At 49.5% G+C, this 20414-nt stretch overlaps 1 protein-coding gene across 5 annotated transcripts in view; it reads right to left on the reverse strand.

Moving 5' to 3' along the window:
• CNTFR (ciliary neurotrophic factor receptor) overlaps positions 1–20414 on the reverse strand; it is a 203099-nt gene that overhangs the window by 141582 nt on the left and 41103 nt on the right. For 4 of the 5 annotated variants that reach the window (XM_040090114.2, XM_040090115.2, XM_058424077.1 and 1 more), the window contains one exon: positions 8380–8484. In XM_040090114.2, coding sequence (XP_039946048.1) covers positions 8380–8484 — 105 coding nt within the window. Of the gene's footprint in view, positions 1–8379; positions 8485–20414 lie in introns of those variants that run through there. The other variant, XM_058424079.1, reaches the window with a different exon arrangement.

Below are 20414 nucleotides of genomic sequence, written 5' to 3' on the forward strand. Positions count from 1 at the left end.
GGCTTGCACAGTCCTTTGCAGCGGAAGCAGCTCTGCCTAGCCTCACACTGGGTCTGAGGTGTTCTTGGCTGCTGTATCCCACTTCCAAACCTTCCAAGGTTCAATCAAGGCAGGATAAGCCCTGTCCCCCATCAGGGCAGCAAATCCAGCAGCCTCACACATCCCAGACCACAGCTTAGCAGCACCAAATGAATGCCTGCCAGAGCCTGAGCCCTCATAATGCTGGGCCAACTAAAAATAAATGAGGTGTGGGTTCACAGAGTGTCAGCCTCAGGTTTTAGAAGTGCTGTGTGTCGCTGGTTTTGCTGCAGAAACCAGAAACAGAGGATAAGGAAAAAGGGCTTTAGAGGGCAAGGAAAAAGTGTTTCAGAGGAATCTTCTGAAACCCGTCTGGCTTTTTGATTTGGGAAGAAAACCTAAATCCAGTTGGAAAGGAGATCTAAACATCATGTCAGAATCCAACTCTTCATCTTTTTTGCAAATGGGCTTTCACTTTCTTCTGTGAAGCTATTTGCCAAGCACAACACAGAAACTCAAGATATTTGCGTTGATCCCAAACTATTTTTTGCCAAGTAAGCCATTCATCTAAAACCTTGCTGCCCAGCTCTGCAGCAGGAGAAGCTATCTGCTCATGGCAGACCACGATTTATGCTTAAATGAGCTTTTGTGACTAACAGACAGCCTAGATTCATAGTGAAATGCATCATCAATAAATCAGTCAATCACTTCTACCCTCAGCTCAGGGCTGAAGTCTGGAGTAACTAATCAGCACTTTGTCAACCTTTACTCCAGCAAAGTCTGGGTAAGAGACCTCAGGATTTAGCCTATTGATTGCTTACTATTGTTTGTGATGCCCTGCATGCTTCAGACATGCTCCCTTCAAGCAAGATTAAATACCTGGCTTATAGCATCGGGATTCAAGGGAAATTATCTTTTACAAGCACGGGAACAGACAAAGTCAAATTGCCCTGTGTAATGGTCCATTGTGGTGCAAAGGTGCCCCTGAATCCCCTCTGTGCTGCCAGCAAGGGGGGCACATGTCAGTGTTGACTCTCCCTGGGGCTGGTGTGGTGAGCCCCACGGCTGTAGCATATTTCTGCAAGTTAAATGCAATTTTGGCTGTGGCTCCAGAGCCTTTGAGGCTCTCAGCTCCTCCAGTAGTGTTTTGTTGCAAGAATAATAGAGTGACAGCTCCCGGCAGCTTTGAGTAGCATCACCAGCTCAAAGGCACCCTTAATACCTCTGCCAAACTCCAGCCTCTCAGTTCTTACATTTGTTTGAAGTTAAGCTGATCTAACTTGGGTGAGTGGACGCAGACAGAGCCGCTCAGCCAAAGCCAAAGAATGTCTCAGACAGTCCTCTGCCCAAAGGCTGGTGCTTGTCCCCCACACACCATCAGGGATATTGAATGCATTAATACAGATGGAGATAGGTGACCATCCTGCCCCTCCCGAAAAGGGCAGGACAGGGATATTTGCACTCTCCACAACTACAAAGTAAGAAAATACAGCAACCATTTGCACAACAAAACACTTCTTAATAACCCTCTGAACGCCACCACCTCCCAGGAACCCCTACTTCTCCCTGCTGACACCACCCTGAAGACAGGGGGGAAAAAAAAAAAATCAAGACGTGAAAACCTGCCATTTCTACAGAAAAAAACACCAAAACAAACAAACAAATGAACAACAAAAACAAAACAAACAAAAAAACCCCACAATAAACAACCCAACAAAAAATCCAACCACCAAACAACCCAACAAAAACCACACACATTCCCCAAAAAAGCAGCAGCCTGCAGAAGGGAAAGACCTAGCAATTTAAGAGAGAAGGGGAGAAAAAGAAAGTTAAAAACAAAGGATTTCCAGAATCCCAACCCAGACCACCAGCTGCTCTCCCATCCCCATGTACCAGAGATAGCATACTGATTCCCAGGTTTCACCCACATATCCCACTGTAAGGCAAACTGATTTTTGATGCTTGTCCCGCCTTCTTTATTTCTGCCAGACCTCCCCCTCTCCTCTGGGTACTTCTCCTGCTGCCATTTGTTCCTGTCCTTTACAGCTCTGCCTGCTGTCACTTGCATAACCTTGCCTGTTTGGTAATTTGTGGCAATAAAGTGTCACTGTGGGAAAAAAACACAGCATCACAGCAGCATATAAATCTTTGATCCATAAATTGTGCTGTTCCCCACCTGCATGCCCCTCCTTTTAGATGTAAAGTGCAAAGATTTGGGGCAAGAGGAAGAAAAAAGAGCCAGTAATATGTGATCTTACTGAAGGGCAGCGCTGAGCTGTCCTCATTGGGGGCTGTAATGAGTGCTGAGGAACTGGTGAGTGCTGTAAATTGCCCTGGAGACATGGGCCTCAGTCCAGGCTTCCTGGAGCTATCCAGAGCTTAAATAATCTTAAAGGGGGAAATAATACATTAAACATTGCTAAAGAGTGCAATCAGTGCTGCTGTCTACCTCCTCTCTGAACAACCCCACTGGTGCTGAGCACAAAACACCTCGAGTGCCATGGCCATGGAAGGGATCCAGGTGTGTGCAGCTGAGCCCCTCGCTCCTCTTCCCACCTAGATCTTGCCCATGTGCATCTCAGCTGAACAGCTCCTCCAGTAGATCCCCACCTCCAGACACTCTCCCTCGGCATTAAGGAGGACTACAAGGAGGTAGGTCTGCACTTTTCCCTTCCATCTGGTGCAGCAGGTGCCCAGTTTACATATATATGCCCTCCTGACAATAGTTCCCCATGCCTCAGAGCCAGGATTCTGGGGAGTAGCTCCCACCCCAGGCAAATACATCTCATGTTTGTGGCCCCACGGATTCCAGCTTTACTGTGCAGAGAACCAGGTACCCACCACCAAGGCCCTCCAGGAGCCACGAGACCCACAGCATCCATGACACCCTCTGGAAAGGCTTTAGAGGAGTTCAGCCCTTCTTGCTGATGGTTACTTCTTTGAACTGAAATACACGACTTGCCTCCATCAGACCTGTCATCTGCTGAATTACCACCTTGGTCGCACCTGGTCGTAGATCAGCATCCTGGGCCAGCTGTAAAACGTCACCTCCAGCACTGCTGCAGCCACTCTAACCATGGCTCCTATGCCAGACCCAGCAGAGTCCCCCATTCCTTCTCCATGGTTCCTGGCACATTGGGGCGTCATCCACCATCCACCACATGGAACAGCAGGAAGACTTGCACTAAAGCCTTCTCCTGAAACTGACATCTTTCTTGACGTCTATGGCTCACCTGAGCAGCTAAGTAACACTCCGGTGAATATAAACAAGCAGGAGGGAAAGTGTATTCACTAGACAGATAGCTTGGGGAAATGTCATCACCCACTGAAAGCCCATATGTGGTTTTGTAACAAAGGTATTTGCTTCCTGTCTTGCCCACTCATCAGACGAATACACGAGCAGAGCTGAGTGGCACCCTGGAGACAGACGAAAACCAAAGGGTGCTTGGAGGGCTCTGCAGGAGCCGTGCAGGCAAACACATTATGGACACCCCAGGGAAGAGAAACCTCCTTTCTCCCAGCCTTGGGAATGGCAAGCAGCCAGGATCCATCATGCACCTACCCTGCACTTGGATCAAGATGATGTATTAAATAAATTAAAGAAGTCAGGTCCTGGTCCCCAAACCTGCCCATATATGACAACTTCCCTACTGGGGCCATAGTTCACTGAGGCCTAAAAAGGAGCACTTATTGTGAAATTCTCCAGCTCATTGCTGTGGTTTGGTGCTGGGCTTGGCTATAGGAACACCTGCTATGTGCCAGTCCTGGCAGTCGGCTGCCCAGGCAGAAAAGGGATCAACAGCAGGCTGGGCAGGCTGGGAGCAGAGGCACAGCCAGCATGTCACACAGCACTTGAAACACATCAAGACATTGCCCGTAGTCTTGGGAGCCCCAAGGGAAGTCCCAGTTTTAATTAACTAAAGGAAATTCGGCCAGGGCCACTCAAATATCTAGGGAAGCTGTTGACGACACCAAGCCAGGCTCTTCACAGCATCCCACAGCAAGAAGGTAAGTGACAGTGGGCGCATCTGATCCCACTAGATGCTGGGAGAAGTTTTTCCCTCCTTTATATAGGGTCAGAACCAAGAGAAAACCAGCATAGAACCTTTAACAACAACACTCAAGGCTAAGCAGAATGAAGCCTTTGCCCTTCTCCCATTCCCAAATTCATGACTACTGTGACAGAGCAATGTATAGAAAGAAATGAAGGGCAACTCTGTCAAATGAGCATCAGCACTCTTTCACACCAGGAGTGGAATCTGGATTAGGTAACCCATTTCACCTCACCCTTTCCACTAGCCCCTCAAAAATCAAACACTCATGTAACATACATGTGCATATACACTGCAAGACCTGAAGCTACTTGGCCTGGGGAACAACTCCAAATATGTGGCTTACATGACTGGTCCTGATTCAAATATCCCTGATAGCTTTTGATAAAGAAGGAAAATTCATGAGACGGGACATGTCAGTGGCTACACATTGGTGCTTGGGAGGTTTAGAGTGAACAGTAGAAAAAAATGTCTTTGCTGGGAAGGTGGCACAGCTGAGAGCCAGGTATCCTCGGGGACAGAGGATGCCCACGCTTAAGCTACGTACCCTTAGCTTAACAGCCACACTGTTCTGGTGTAACATCCATGGCAGCTCTGCTCTGGAGCTACAGGGGCTCTGTAGGTCTATGCAGATGCAAGAATAAGATGAGGGACTGTTGACCTTATCATAGTCACCAGCTTCAAGGAAAGCCCTCTCAGCCACTCCATTCTTACTATCTAAACATCAGGTCCCTTCTTGGAAAAATGACAAAGACCACCTAGAAGCTGTACTGCTTGGGGCTGTGCCTAGAGGGGACACACCTCAGCCATGGAACCAAACACTGCTAAGAACTCCAAAACTGCACAATGAAGTGACAGCAGCAGAGCTTTGGCAAGACATCTGTCCATCTATAAATAGAGCTTAACTGTGTCCTTATCACAGGGCTTTGATGTGTTTGGGGAGAATACTTTCCTCCCCTTCACCACCAAGTCCCAGGCAGCACAGATAATGGGCTTGAATCGATCCAGCTCAAGTATTGCTAAACTTCCTACCACTGTGGCAGCATGCCAGCCTCAAATAGGACAACAGAACATGTGTCTACTCAGAGCTAACCGCAAGGAGCAGGCAGAAAATTGCTTTAGGCTTAAAAAAAATAATAAAAAAGATACTTTTTGCAGATTTGTAGATCAATCTACAATGTATTTTAGAGGTTTAAGAAAGTCAATATAAACAAGATATATCATAGCCACACAAGAAGCTGCGAAGTTGTATTTCTATTTACGCTGCTACCGGCACTCCAACCGCTGGCTCAATGTCCTGCTGCGGTCCCACAACACTGCTTCTCCAGCAGGAAAGTTGAGGGAAGGGGCTCCCTCCACTGCTGCAGCCCCTCACCCCATTGGTTTTGCCAGGACAGCCCAGCCCTGGGGCTGGCTGGGGTGCGATACACCTGAAGTGTGTTACCACTGCACCTCGTGCCCTGTTTCCAGCAGGAGGGCAGCACGCAGGGACCGGTGGCAGTGGCCAGGCTGACCTCCCACAAAGTGCGGCTTGTCTCCTTACGCCTCTCTCTGCACAGACTGAGCACACAAATTGGCTCAGCTGTCTGGGGATTCTCCAGGCAGTGCTGAGACAATCCCCTGGGATTTGCTTCTCAAGCTGGTGCTGCTGCAGAACTGCAGTAACCTGACCTCTACAAACTCATCCCCAGGGATGTGACAGGTTGGTTCCCTCTGCAGACAGGTCTGCCATGTACCCACCATCCCCCCTGCACCATCATGGCATGACTTGGGAGAGGCCTCGCCGATCACTTTGCCACCTCTCTGCCCCTCCTCAGCTCCACTGCAGGGCACTACAACGCATATTCAGAACTTTTCTTTCCCTTTTTTATTATAGTGAGTCACGTAACATGCCTTATCAAACCAAACCTAAATCGTGCCTGCCTCTTCCCAGATCCTACATAATATATCAGCCATTAAACATGCAATTATCCTGCATTTACAAATCCATGAGAGGCTGTCGTCCTCTCATGGGCAGGAGTGCTCATATCCCTGTAGTGGAGACTGTCCCATCGAGCCACCAGGAAGTGGATCCCACTGGAACTGACCACACCCATTGCCTGCCTCCATGAGGCACAAAACCCCATTTCCTGGCTTCCACCTTTTGCCTCAGAGGGTGAAGATTAAAGTATGCATCTGGATGGGAAAGAGTTGGCTGTACACCCTCGGCCAATAGGAAGAAGTCCCTGGGCTGTGGGATGCCCTGCTCCAGACATCCTTCTGACCCAGAGCCCATCCAGCTGTGGGAAAACAGGTCAGCCTGCACCACAGGAAGGAGAAAACAGCTTTCGACCTTTCCTACAGAGCTAAAACTTGTGCAAATGCCTGCCATACATCCCATAAAATCCTTTGGGAGCAAACCCAGGAGAGGAAGCCAGTGATGCAGGGCAGGGATCGGCAGCTGATGCACCAGTGCTGGCAGGAGTACCAGCCTGCTGAAGCTTCTCCAACCCCCTTCCCACCTCTCTGCCAGGCTCAAGCTCCTCTAGCAGCACATCATCTGGGCTGGGCTCTTACTCCTTCGCTGCCACGCACAAGCAGACATCAGGGGATGTATAATTCCACAAATCCAAGGAAGAAACAAGCAGCATTAACTGGTAGCACATGTGTATGTAGACCCTTCAAACTCTTTTCTCCCTTGCTCCCATCTGGTCTGCTCTGGGCCACTAAATCCAATTCAGCAGTGCCCAGAGCTTGTACCAAAGCTGTGACACATTTGTCAGATCTCTGACTAGACCCACGGCTAATTTTACAACGCTAATTTATCTCACCATATTATGTCGCTTTCATTTCATCCCCCCAGGATCCCATTACTGCCAGTGTACCTTGTAGCCAGCATGTAGCAGTAATTGGTATTATTAGCGACGTACCCTGCTCGAGCTGCTCTATTTGCAGAGCTGCAAGGAGTCCCGTGGGTGGGCTGATCTACCTCGAGGATGGGGAGGGAAGGAGTCCTCATTCTATGCTGCTCCTGGGATACCATCAAGGAGCAACACCACGGGCAGGCTTTTGCTGCCGTAGAGCATCTCTGCATGCCCACGTCCCGGCCCACTCCCCAGTGTGGCTCCATCAGGTGTTGCCCACCCCTGGGTTCCTTGACCTTTTAACTCCGGGGCAAACAATCAAGCGTGCACACAGGGAGCGTTTCTGTCCTTGCTTGTGGCTCAAAGGATAAAGGGCTCTGCTTTTCCTGGGTTAAAGGGGCTGCAAAACAACTCTGGGAAGCATGATGCAGAGGCAGAGGGCAGAGAAGCTGCACAGGGAAAATTCTTCATTCATGCTATTTTGGTCAACAGTTTGTCCTCTTCAGTGTAAGCTATTGCTTTCTAGGATCAACGTAATTAAAGCCATGCAGTTTTAGCTAAGTAAGAGGCTGCACTAGCCAAACAGTGACAATTCCCACTTAAGACGTCCTTGTCTGGCATTTAGAGACCAGTTAAATTTTAATTCATAGTTTTCCTTTCCCAGGTGCAGCACCAGCAAGCATCAGGCTTCCCCAGCACAGCTCTGCAGGGTCTGCATCCCCAGGTGGGGCAGCTCCATCTCCAGCCTCCTTCCCCACTCCACCACGGCTAAAAGAACATGATCCCAAACTCCTCCTCAAACAGCACGGTGTTACCACGGCCCCATACCGAGCACACAGGCAACAGGCCTCAGACGTGGGGCAACCACTCTTTCCTGTGGCTGCTGGTGGTGGTGGTCTCCTTAGGGGATGCATTCCCTTACAAGCAAAGCCCGTGCGCCTCATCCCTGATGCTGCAGCCTGCCAGGGCAGGAGAGCAAAGAAAAAAAAAAACCACCCAGCACAGATGAGAGCTCCAAGTTGTGCTTGTGTGCAAGAGGTGGTACCTCACCTTCCACCACAAAGCTGGGCTGGGTGACACTTACCTGCTCCAGAGTGGTTCAGCCACAGCACAGGACCTCTGCAGCTGTGGTTGGACTATGTACCTCTGAGCTGCCCAAAGGGCTTTCAAGTGCTCTTTCAAGAGCTCTTTATGGAGAAGTTGTCCATGGGCAGACCATAACACGGGCATTTTCCAGGCTATTTGTCCATACTTGCCGCACCTCCATATCCTAAATAACCACTCTCCACATCTGCTCTCTTTGCACAGCAGCTAAAAGGCCGCTCACACACCAGAGCCAGGAGCAGTGTTTTGTCACACTTCAATAAACACCACCATCCTCACCAGAAAACACGTGTCCTGCACCCCCACAAAGCACACTGACTCAGGACAAGCTGGGTGAGCAAGGTTTTTAACCCATCTCTTACCTCTCCACCAGTCCAGAGTCCTTGGGGCGTCCCCAATTTCTCATAAACGTCTGGGGGATACTTCTGGCAGTTTGTCCAACTGTCGCTGCTCAAATCTGGGATTTTCTTAAAAAAAACCAGAACAGACAACATGTCAGGTTACCAGGTGAAGGTTTGCCATTTCTTCAGGTTGTTAGCAAGCGACTGAGGCGGTGGGGGGCATCTGTTTCCCAGCCCTGACAGCTGGGGGTAACCAGTGCAAACACGAACCTAGTTACAATAAAAGCCCTCCCACAAGAGCGTCACAGTCCAGCCCCAAAGCACGTATTTGCTTAATTATTTCGATTCAGAGACATGAAATGGGAGAGGGGAAAAAAGACCCCTGCAGCTTGGGGCATCTCTGATCTTCTTTAAAGACAGGAAGCAATGCTCCCCAGACAGAACAGCACGGCAGCACCACTCTCTCAGCCCAGCACCAAGGCATTCATTCACCCATGAGGTCTTGTGCTGCCTGAGCCCTAATCCTGAAAAGCCTCACACACGTGTTAAACGGTGCAGGGAGAGGCCAGTCCCACTGAACCCAGGAGTGTGAGGAGGAAAGCATGCCTGTATGGCTTTGCAGCACAGACACCAAGGGCTGGAAATGGGCGGAGGACTTTCTGTGCTACATCTGACATGCTGCCTGGTGAGATGGAGTCAGAGGCATTAGTGTAACCAGTGGTGCCCTCCCTTAAAGCAGGAAATACACTTGTTGTGTTAGACAAACAAATTATCAGTTGAGATCTGTGCTCATTATCCAGCTCTTGTGGCTGAGGTTGTGTTGCTTCCCACACTTCTTTTCAAATGCTTTGAAGAGGAAAAAAAAAAAACAACTTATTGCTCTGTATTATTAGAAATGAAAAATAGCCAAAACCCACCAGCAAGAGGAAAGTCTGGGATTCACTCTCCTGCAGAGATTCTTTCCCAAGGGTGACAGTGACTCCAAGCCTGGAACACCACAGGCTTTAATTAGCACCCAACCCTCAGCTGATGAGCTTTGCCAGAGTTCCTCCCAGGACCTCATGCAAAGCTTGGACGAGCCAATGGGAGGATGCTGCAAAAACCCAACTACAACCCCGCATCTACCTCCCGCCTGCCTACAAAACCTAAATGCGTAAATGACCACCCCCTGAAACGACACTGAGCGCCTGATGGCAAAACCCTCATTTGCAAAGTGCTTGGAAATAATTACAAAATTTTCCCAGTTTACAAGGATGGAAGCAGACTGTTTGTCATGCCGGCAGCCAGAGTGAGCCGCAATTTATCACACTTGTCAGGTGTCAGCCACCAAGAAATTTAACTCCAGCTGCCCCAAGCACAGCACCCACAATGCTCCATCACTCAAAAGCTGCTCTGCCAGGCACCCCAGAGCTGAGGAGTGACTGGCAAGGAGGGGAGAAGGCAGCTCCCCACCAAGCCTCCTCTCACTCTGCAATGCCAATGTAACTCTTCAGCTATTTTTTGGAAACTTTTTGATTGTGGGCGTTGAATTTTTTCCCTACCCATACCCACAGATGAAGCAGAACAGGAAAGGCTACAGCAAGAGATGAGGCTTATTTATCATTACCTGCCAGAGACCCTCCTGGGCTCTAATTCTAGCTTGGCAGGGACCTGAGAAGAGAGACTGGGCTTAGCACTGAGTACCCTCAGGGAGGGAGTGCATTATTATGGGTACAAAGTGCAAAAACCCGGTGCCTCTTCTGAGAGCCATCTCTGAAACCTGTAGAAAGGAATGACATTCCCTGCCAACTTTGTGCCCTGTGCTGAGCCAGATAAGCCAGCCCTGCCACAGGTCCAGCAGTCCTTCTTTCCAAAAAGCATAACTTGCTTTTTAGGGGCTTCAAATTGAGGTCAAACTGGATTTTGGAGGAACTCAGCATGTCCAAAACAGGTCACCAGCTGAAGGACCTGATTTGGGACATGAATTACTGCTGAGCCAGAGGGAAGATCTGTGAGCTGTGCTTCCCTGTAATCAAGGAACAGCGTTGATCACAGCTCAGGTGGGCTCACATAAGGAGCAAATGTCATCAGCGAAGAGCAGGAACAGGTCCTGGGTCAGGTCCGTGCAGGAGGGCTTGCATCACTGCTGACCTCGCCCTGCATTACCAGGACTTGAGGTCTCAGCAATGCCATGGTCAGGGCACTTCATCAATGTGACATCTATTTTACAGGGCCTGTCTGGACTGCCCCACAGAAATACTCCTGCTTTGGGCATTTTTGTAGCAAAAAGCTAACTTAAGAGAAACCCGCTTGCAAAAGCACTAACTTTTTGAACTGGTCCTTGCAAAACGCTGGAGGAAGCCCAGCACTCATGGCATGCTGCATGTCCCATATGATGAATTTCCATGGCACAGCAAGGGCTAATGGATAACTGAACCACGTGCTTTATTTAAAATAATAAAAGAAAAAAATCCAAACACAGAGCATTTGCCAAAATTTTTTCCCCAACACAAGCTGGGGCTATGCTGATCAGGGATCCATGAATTTTACTTGCAACAACAGAAGGAGCCCAGCATTTCCCAGCAGCAAGGGATCCCACACGCGAGCAGGGGGGCACAGGTTTTGCAGTGCTGTGTGCTCGAGGCAGAGCAGTTCCTGCTGCAAGAAGCTCCCCGCACATGCTGTGGGTAATACACGCACACAGCTGTGTGATTCAGAGCCTCGCAACGTGGCATGGGGAAGGTGGATTTTTGTGGCGTCAGCAACAAGCAGAACCCTGATGCCTGGCTCAAAACCTTCCCCAAAACTCTCAGGCCCAGTCTCACAGCACAAAGATACCGGAATTTCTTCAGCGCAACTGCAAGATTTTTTTTTTTTTTTTAATAATTTTATTTTTAACTGTGGATAAATGAATGCCTTTTTTTTTTTTCCCCTAACCCTGTTCTGTGAGCAGCTTAAAACTATCTTTGCTAAAATTTTCCAAAAAAATTCTGCCGGAGGCAGAGACATGTGAAGTTTCAGTCCAAATGGTTAAAGGCTGGCGTAGTTTCAAGCAACTGAAGACAGGGGCTTATAATCAGAAGTGTCAGGCAGCCTTAATTATATTATTTCCTGAAGGAAATAGTTTTCCCTGCCGAAGTCCAGGAGTTATTAAAAAAAGTTGACCTCACTGGAACCAATCAAGATGGAGACAAGAAGCCTGTGATGGATTCTTAAGGCAGTCGTGTTTGTGCATCTGTATTTTCAGGGGTCCAGGATTTTAGGACAGGTGTTGCCAGACAAGCCTGGCTTTGCAACAGCCGAGAGCCAGGACCCAGGATGCAGAGCTCGTTCCCATCCATCCTCATGGAGTGCCCTGAGAAGGGGCATGTAGGAGCCCGATGCACCCGGGGAGGGTGTTTGCCTGTGCCCAGATCGATTGCCTTGCCAAGGCGAGTGAGGAAAAACAGCCGGATGCTTTGTAGCTGTCAGGAGCACACAGGCTTTTTGTCCGTGTCTTCCTCTGTGCCCATAAATAAAAGTGACAGCAACTTTATTTAGGACTCCTTCCAGTTAAAAGGGGACGGAAGAAAAGTGAAAAATTAAATCGTGGCTCAGCAGGGCAGAGAGGGAAGGTCCTGGAGGCACAGCTCAGGCTGTGCCACTACCGCAGCAGCCTGGGGTGGTGGCAGCCCTCACTCTCCAAAATCACCACCTCCTCATTCCCATCAATGCACCCCTCTCTCCTGCCCTTCCAGGCACAGAAGTCCCAATCCCAAACTGCAGCCTCTGCCTGCTGCTGCCCATCCACTCCCCAGTGCAAGCTGAGAGGTTCAAGCACCTGGAGTGAGTCGAGGTGGAATAACCATGTCTCCTTACATCCTAGAAGAGACTGAAACATCCCCCAAATAATTCAAAGGAGAAAGTCACCTCTTGCATGAACATACACAAAAGTTGTACTTGTAGGACCAACAGCTGCCCTAAAAGGCAGCTCAGTCCTGTGCAGCTCACCAGCATGACTGAGCAGAAAGTGCAGCATCTCCACCAGCATCCACCACCACAGAAAGTCCTGTTTGGCTATAACCTCAAAGGAGTATTTTGCAACTGAAGAAAGACCCCCTTTTCTATAAAAAGCATGAGAAGAGACTCAAAGAGCAAGAGAGAAGGGAAGGCTGCTCTGCAAGAGGGCTGAGCAGCCTGCAGACCCAGCCCTGGCAATGCCCCAGCATGAGGGAGCACAGCCAGGGTTTGAGCATCCAAGCGGCTCCCTGCAGCATCACCCAGCAGCACAGCACCTCGTGTCTCACAACGGTATTGCAACACACTGATAACACCAGCCTTGTTTCAACCTTCATCCTGCTTGCACCAGTGCTGAGCCAGAGCAAGACAGTTCCCACAGCGACTGTATGATTGTGCCAGTTCCCAGATGCTTAGGGGCTTGACTGCAGTTCGACTGGAGTTGTGCCATGCACTCGCATACAAACACAAAAACTCAGGGCAGGTGTGTAGGAAAAGAACCCCCTCCCACGCCAGGGGATGAGCCCACCCTACAGAGAAAGGTTTAGGGTGGAAGTTGTGTGCAGGTCCCAAGGGAGAGAGGCTGACAGTGACCTCATGGGTTTCTTCCACTGCTGCCCTCTTTGCTGCCATGAGTCAGAGATTAATGACAGGCCATTTGTCAGCACTGGTGGCATCATTGCCAATCTCATTTCTGAGCAGACATCTGACCTTGCTTGCCTCCCCGAGACCCGTGTTACCGCATGGCTCCAGCAGCCTCCTGACAACTCCCAGGGGAAGCAACACAAGGCAGGGAATGGGGCTGTGACAGCTTGATCCTGAGTCAGGATGCACAGACAAACAGCTCGGGATGAGCTGTGAGTGTTTGTCAGCTTGTCCCACTGCCCTACCCTCCTCCCAGCTGGCACCCAAGAAAGGGTCTCTCTTGCCAAGCACTGAGCTAGGTTATGGAGAAGGGAGATCTGTGCCCAAAGAGGAGGGCATAGGCAAAGTAAGCCCTGCCTGAAACTCTGGAAGGAAGGGGAAAGACGGTGGGGGAGACACATGTCTTTTTCCCCAAGCCTGCACTATCTGTGTCTCTGCCCACACCACCCAGATGGCTAAAGGGATCAGTGTACAATTCCAGCTGTGGCACCCAGAGCTTCTCCACAGTCAGCCGTGACCTAGACTGAATCTTAACCCAGATCTCACTCAGTGAGGAGAGCAGGTAAAATCCAGACACAGATTCACCCTGCGTTCCTGAGTGGGGCTTGTACCCATGTCCTGAGGTGTAACTGACCTATGCCATGGGGTCCAGCACTCCTCTGCCCCAAACCAGACCATGTTGTCACTGTACAAATCCACGATGTGAGTGTCACTTGGTCACCACACACAGTTCTGATCCTCAGAGAAAGGGAGTAGTGAGACAACAGGAGGCACAGGGGAAGGGGAACAAAGCATCTTCTGCATCAGGGCATTCCAAGCACACTAAGGCTTTTCAGCCTGGGAAGGAGGAGGCAGGGCTTACTTAGCTACAGGACCCCGGGATAGACACACTGTGTTGGCCAAACCATAATGTCCACACTGCTCGCTATTAAACAACAGAAAACTAACTACTTGCAGAGGAGCAGAGAAAACTTGAGAACAGGTCTCCTGGTCCTAATGCAATCTTTGCCTCCACACAACCCTTAGCCTTAGACAGCCAGATGCATCCTCATCAGGAGGGATAAGACAACCATCAACACAGCTCTTTTTCTGTGCCAAGCCAAGCCAGTCCCAGCTCCCATACTTCTCAGAAGGAGAACAAATTAAAATGATGTGGGACTGGGAAAAGACCCACTTGGTTAAGATGAAGAAATCAGTGCCATTAAACGTCATTAGAATAATATGCCCAGAAAGCTTCATAAAAGGAGATACCATATGATTGAATGCTCTCCAGACCCTCATTTTACACAGACCCAAAACATCAGCCCAGAGCCTCTCTTAACGGCCAACTCTCACAACAATCAGCTTTTAGGTTTTGTTTTGTGATGTGTTGTTTTTTTCTGTTTTTTGGTTTGTTTTTTTTTCCCCCCCCCCGAGGAACTTTTGGGTCTGCAATTGAAACTACCACTCCTTTAGTTCCTGGGAGGGGGGAGAAAATAAAAATCATTTTTCATTAAGCTGAAGCAAGTGGCATTTTTGGTTGTCAAAAATATTTGACACAACCCTGACAGACTCGACCAGACATATAAATAAAAGATTTTAATCCTTCTGCCTCAGAGCTTAAGAAAAACCTGCTGTCAGTCCAGTGCTAGTACAAGCTCTCTCCTACAGGTTACACTCCCTGGGGGTGGCCAGACCCCTCCTGGCACTGACGCTGGGACAGAGGCTAGGTGCCGGCCACACCAGCCGTTTCGTGCAAGTAAAAGCCCACCAGCCCGTGTTATCCCTCTGTCTCCGAGGCTGCTCTCTCGGAGACCGCACCAGGCTCCCCTGGCCCAGGCAGCACACAGCCGGCTCCAGCAGCAGGGAGGTGAGCAGCATCGATCCCTTCCCTCTCCTGCCACCATCCATATCTGATAGCAGCATCGACCGAGCAGCACTGGATGCTGTATTTCCTCGGCCACCTGGGCTGTGCAGCAGCCACCACCGAGCCTCCTTCCCCATCCGTTGTGTCAGCGAGGCGGCCACAGACGCTGTGACAAGACACAGAGCCGTGTCGCAGCCCATTTCAAAGTCCTTCTATCCTATTCAAGCCAGAGAGGCTTATGTGTATGGATTCATGCTGTTTGCCCCAATATTTAGCTACTGAGCTGACTAATCTGTGTGCAAGAAAAGCCAAGGTGGCTCAGAGGCTGAGCAATCTACATCATTCATCATTTAGATTAGCTATTGTCTTAATCCTCTTTAAACTACTGTATAATACATAAAGGAATGGATGTCCTATATGCCCAGGATATGCAGAAAAAACCCAGGCTGAAGCTCAGAAATTTGGACAGAAGTGAGAATGACAAATCCTACCAAGCCACAGAAGGAAAAGGAAACTTGTTGCAACCCCTGACAGATGGTTTAACTTCTTCTCGCTCTCTCCACCCCAGCAGCCTTTAATTATTTCCTAGACAGCTTCCCAATTACTTCCCAGGCAGCTTCCTAGAGCTCTTCTGCCCCCTCCCTTCATTACACCCCCATGATGATCCTGCAGCAGCCCGTGCCATGTGCTTGCTGCTGCCCCAAGGATGTGCAGCCCTGAGCCCCGGGAGCTGGGACGGCTGTGGCTGTGCTGCTCTCAGAGAGGCAATGGCTCTGCCCAGCGCAGGGCCACGCTTTGGGCCATGCCTGGCAAACAGGCAGGCTCCGGTCAAGGATTAAAGCCTTGCTTGGCTATCCCAAATCATGCCACACATTGCTGCAGCCAGGGGATGAACAAAACCAGGTTTCTTTATAGTAACAGCAAAGAATTCAGGGGCAGAGGGAGGGACTGCAACAAGGCAGTGGCAAACAAGGCTTTAGTTCACTGCCTGCCGGAGCTGGGGGAACTAATAAACAGACAGATGAGCTAAATTGTCTTCTGAACCTCTGTATCAGTATTCACATTACAGAGCCTGCTTCCAGCAATTCCAGAGTATTAATAATAAATGCTACATAATTACAGCAGACTTGCTTTGTCCTCTCTTTCTGTTTACTGTCAACGTCTCTTTAACCCTTTGCAGCTCACAGCTGGCTCTCCACTGGCACCAGACCCTCCACAGATGGCACAGCCCTGGCATCACTGATGGGTGTCTCTCCCAGATTTCTCCCTGGGCTGCTCAGGGTGCAAGAGGAGACGAAGGAAAGCTCAAGTGCTATCGATACACTCAGTAGGGGTCACTTTCTACCTGTCAAAGCCCTGACAGTGTTGCTGCAGGACATGAAAGAGGTGTATTTGTGGCCTCAGGAGCACCCCCAGGCTGGGATGGGTTGGGGACTGTGCAAACAGCATCTCCAACACACAGAGTTGTAACAAGTCACTGAGAGCCTCTTAACAGCAAAGAGTTTTATGGCCTCTCCTGGTTTTAATTCCCTCCAGACTTGCAGCTGGATCTGCCTTCCCCACACACATGCTTTTGGGGTGTCTCCACCCCAGCCCGTTGGAACCCTTCTGGCTGCACCCATTGTCCTCGGGCTCTCAGTGGTGACAACCACCTGGGATGCAAACACACACTGCTGGGGAGCTGGAAGTTGGCTCTGGAGCGACCCTTGAAGGACATATTCCTGGAGAGACATAGGAGATGACCCACACAGGTCCCAGCTCTGGCACCTGGGCAGGGAAGAACAAAGTTTTTGGATAATCAAGTTTCAAACCAAACACCTCCTGTGTTTGAACAGTGTCCACATCCCCCATTCTCAGCAGCCCCACACAGCTGCTCTTCCCCAGTCTCCTTGCTCATAGGCAAGCTGCACCAAAATGCCTGCCCTGTCTGATCATTTCATGAGCTGATCCAAATGAGAATTAAAGACCCTCTGGCACTTTCCCCCTGAATTTTCTAAGTGTTTCATCCAATGTAACTGCAAACTGAACTCTGGAGCCCGCTTTACTTCCCACAGGACTCTCAGTAAGTATTTCTTCCTCAGCTGAAAGCAAAAAGCCTCAAAACTCTGAAGAAAGGCCCACATTAACAGTGTGATAGCAGTTTTTATCTGAGCACAGGTTTAATTTGCACCTTTCAGGCTAGCTGTCTCTTTTCCAGCCTTGCAGGGAGGCTGTCATGGCTCCTAACATGGCTTCAATAAGAGAACAAATACCTCAAATGGGGTTTCTGCAAGAAACCAGCATGCAAAACAAAGTATGCCTGCCTTCCAGTGCAAATTAACTCAGCTTCTGACCCACTGCAGGCCTTTCCAGACAGGAGACCCACTGGACAGCAAATGAATGCCAAACAACTCAGATGCAAATTTCTCCCTGCCCAGAGAGCTTCAAATGCTAAGAGAACACTTGGCTCAACTGGCTGGGAGCTGAAAAGCCTTGAAATGGAAAACCACAAACAACTCAAACCCAGTTACACCACTCACACAGGGAAAGCGAGGTTGGAGTGACATGAGAACATCTAGCCCTCAGACATCGTGTGTCCCACTCCCCCTGGGACATGCAGAGCATCCCCCAGTGCTGACATCCTGCCATCATTTTCCAGTGGTTCCCACCGCTGCACACATCCACTTGGCATTTTTTGTGCCATCTCTGCCCGGTGAAGCATAGAAGGTTTTTTTTTTCCTCTCCTAGTACACAAGACACTTTTTTTGATTTCTCAGCCAACGAAACAGCAACTGGTCATTCAGGAATGATTACTAAAGAAAAAGGAAGACAGCACTTCTGCCCTAAAATGAGTACAGGCTCCAAGAAAAGTGAGAGGGACAGATGGTGCAAGGGCTGGGAGCAAGACACAAAGCAGGAGTCCTCTGACAACTTAGATGAAGCAGGCATGCCAGAGAGGTATAGAGCAGAATGGGGATTGGGAAGAAACAGGATCATCACCATTACATCCAGCTCTTCCTTTTAGGACAGTACCGGGAGTACTACTTGCAGAGCAACATACTACACAGCTAAAGCTAGCTTATCTCCCCGGGTTATGAGGAAGTGCAAGTTCATCCCTGCTGGGGGGCCCTGAGTCAATTTTCTCTCTGCCGTCTCTTCACTCACTGCCACCTTTGGCAAGGCAGCTCCAGTTTCTGCACAGCAGGGACCTGTGCGAAGGCTGGAGTCCCCCCACACCATCACAGGATGGTATGGCCAGCAAAGCAACAATCCATACGGACTGGAAGGGAAACCCACAAAGACCTGCAAGGAAAATGACACATGTCAGCCCCAGAAAGGAAGATCCCGCGCTGGACTGGGACACAAGCAGCCTGTGCTGCTGGAGGAGCTCCCACTTTCAGAGGGAAGCGATGGCCCTGCCAGCTCCTCGCAGCACCTGCCAGACACAGAGGCAGCCCCCGGCACTGCTGAGGTGGCTGTCACAGAAGGATTGCAAGGGTGGAAGTGCCTGGACTGACCCTTGCTCAGTGATCAACATTTGCCCCAGGAATATCAGCCAGCACTCACAGAGGCAAATGCAGAAAAGCATTAGTGTTCTGAGGTCCCAGACTCGTTCTGAGGTCCCAGACTCATCTCCAGGACAGCCTGCATCCCAAACCCCAGCCAGGGCTGATTCTCTGCTTTCTAACACCATCCACATCCAAACCCACCCCCCAAATCCCAGGATGCTCCTCGACAGTTGATGACAGCAGGCTGCAGCCTGTGCGAGCCGCCTGTGTCAGCCCCCTCCGCAAGCCATTTAGAAAAGAGACAGCAAGTTATTAATTACAAATTAAGCTGCTAATTGATACTAAGCTCTGCTAGCTCTAGGGGAAACAGAGGCAGAGCTGTGCCCCTCACACAACAGTTCACTGACTTCAAGTGTAATAAGAGGGGCCTGAGCTCCCCAAGAGAGTGGCTGAGGGCACAGTCATACTACTTCCAGCTTGAGCTGCACACCTCAGCCCAGAGACCTCTTAATACTTCACTTCCTCCATCCCTGACCTGCCTCCAAGCAGCAGAGGTTCGAACACCCTCCCGCTGCTGACAGTCAGGCCGCAGCGCAAACCACCACGCAGCGCAAATCCACCAGTGGCAGTGATTGCCTCCATCAGACTTCTGCTATAACACAGCAATCAGAAGTGACAGCCTCAGGGCTCGCCCCAAATAAAGATTTCCTCTCTTGGAGGGAATGAGCAGTTTTCCCGTCACCATAACCCAGCAGCAGTTCAAGGTCGGTACAAAAAGACCCAGGTCCTGTGTGGAGTCCTGCATCTTGCAGGGAATAAGGAGATGAAGCAATGAAAGAACCAGCCCATGCCAGGCTGGAAGGATCTGAAATCCTAGAGCTCAAGAAATCTCTCCTGCCACAAGCCACAAGCTCCTCAACTCTGCTTTCTGAAAAGCTAGCAACACAAGGCAAAATTACTTCCTCTCCTAAAAGTTAACAGGTAATAAGTAATAAAACAATAATATTAGTAAATAATGAATAAGAGGCAGTAAAGTTCTAAAGTATTTCACCACTTTGCCCCAGGTTCGAGGAACACAGGAAGTTCTTCTCATGTAAGAAAAGTTCTTTGCTTGCCTGCTTTGGACAGACCTGCCTTGTCCAGGGGCTCTGCTGGAGCAAGACCAGTTCTGCTGGGTTTGGCAATCAAGCAGCTGATGCCAAGATTTCCATCCATCCACTCTTGCACTGCCCTTCTCCTCTGGCAGCTCAATTAAGCCTAACGAATTACATCCAGCACAAGTCATGAGCAAACACAGGAAGACTTGGCGACCGCAGTGCTGTGCAAGCAGAAGGTGAATAAATAAAATTGACTCAAGTTGATAGAAGAGGCCAATTCCGTGGTAGAGAATCTGTAGTGAAGCATCTGTTTGGGTGACTTTGGCTCAAAAGGGGACAAAACAAAAATGACACAAAAACAAGTTCTATCTTTAAATGGGAAAAACTCCAGAAAAGTTTTATACTATTTCAACATTTAAGTTCTAGACAGAAAGAAAGAAAGAAAGAAAGAAAGAAAGAAAGAAAGAAAGAAAGAAAGAAAGAAAGAAAGAAAGAAAGAAAGAAAGAAAGAAAGAAAGAAAGAAAGAAAGAAAGAAAGAAAGAAAGAAAAGAAGAAGCGCGTCATGTTTGTAGTTACCAAAATGGATTTAGGATCAGAGCTATAGAATATTGTAGCCTGACCCAGATCTCAACTTAATGCCATCCAGGGGGCATGGAACCAGCTATCTCAGGTACAGATGCTCTGCAGGTCAGGGCTGAGCATCTCAAAGACAGGACTTTTTCCCGTCTCCTATTCCTGTTGCACTGTTTGACATGGGGACAAGACAATTCTCAATGCCTGACTGGCTGACTCCAAACTGGGCTGTGGTCTGCTGCTCTGTCCCTTGGTGCTTACAAAAAACACTCCTCCTTCTTCTCCCTACCCATCAAGAAGTGTGAGATTGTCATGATACTCCTCAACATCCTGCTTCACCTTCCCTTCCCCAGGCTACACAGGCCCACTGCTCCCAGCATCTCCAACATCATTCTTCTCCATAAATGGTCTGAGTTCCCCTGCCCAAAACC

Source organism: Hirundo rustica, chromosome Z (assembly GCF_015227805.2).
Source record: "Hirundo rustica isolate bHirRus1 chromosome Z, bHirRus1.pri.v3, whole genome shotgun sequence".
In the NCBI taxonomy this organism is placed as follows: Eukaryota; Metazoa; Chordata; class Aves; order Passeriformes; family Hirundinidae; genus Hirundo; species Hirundo rustica.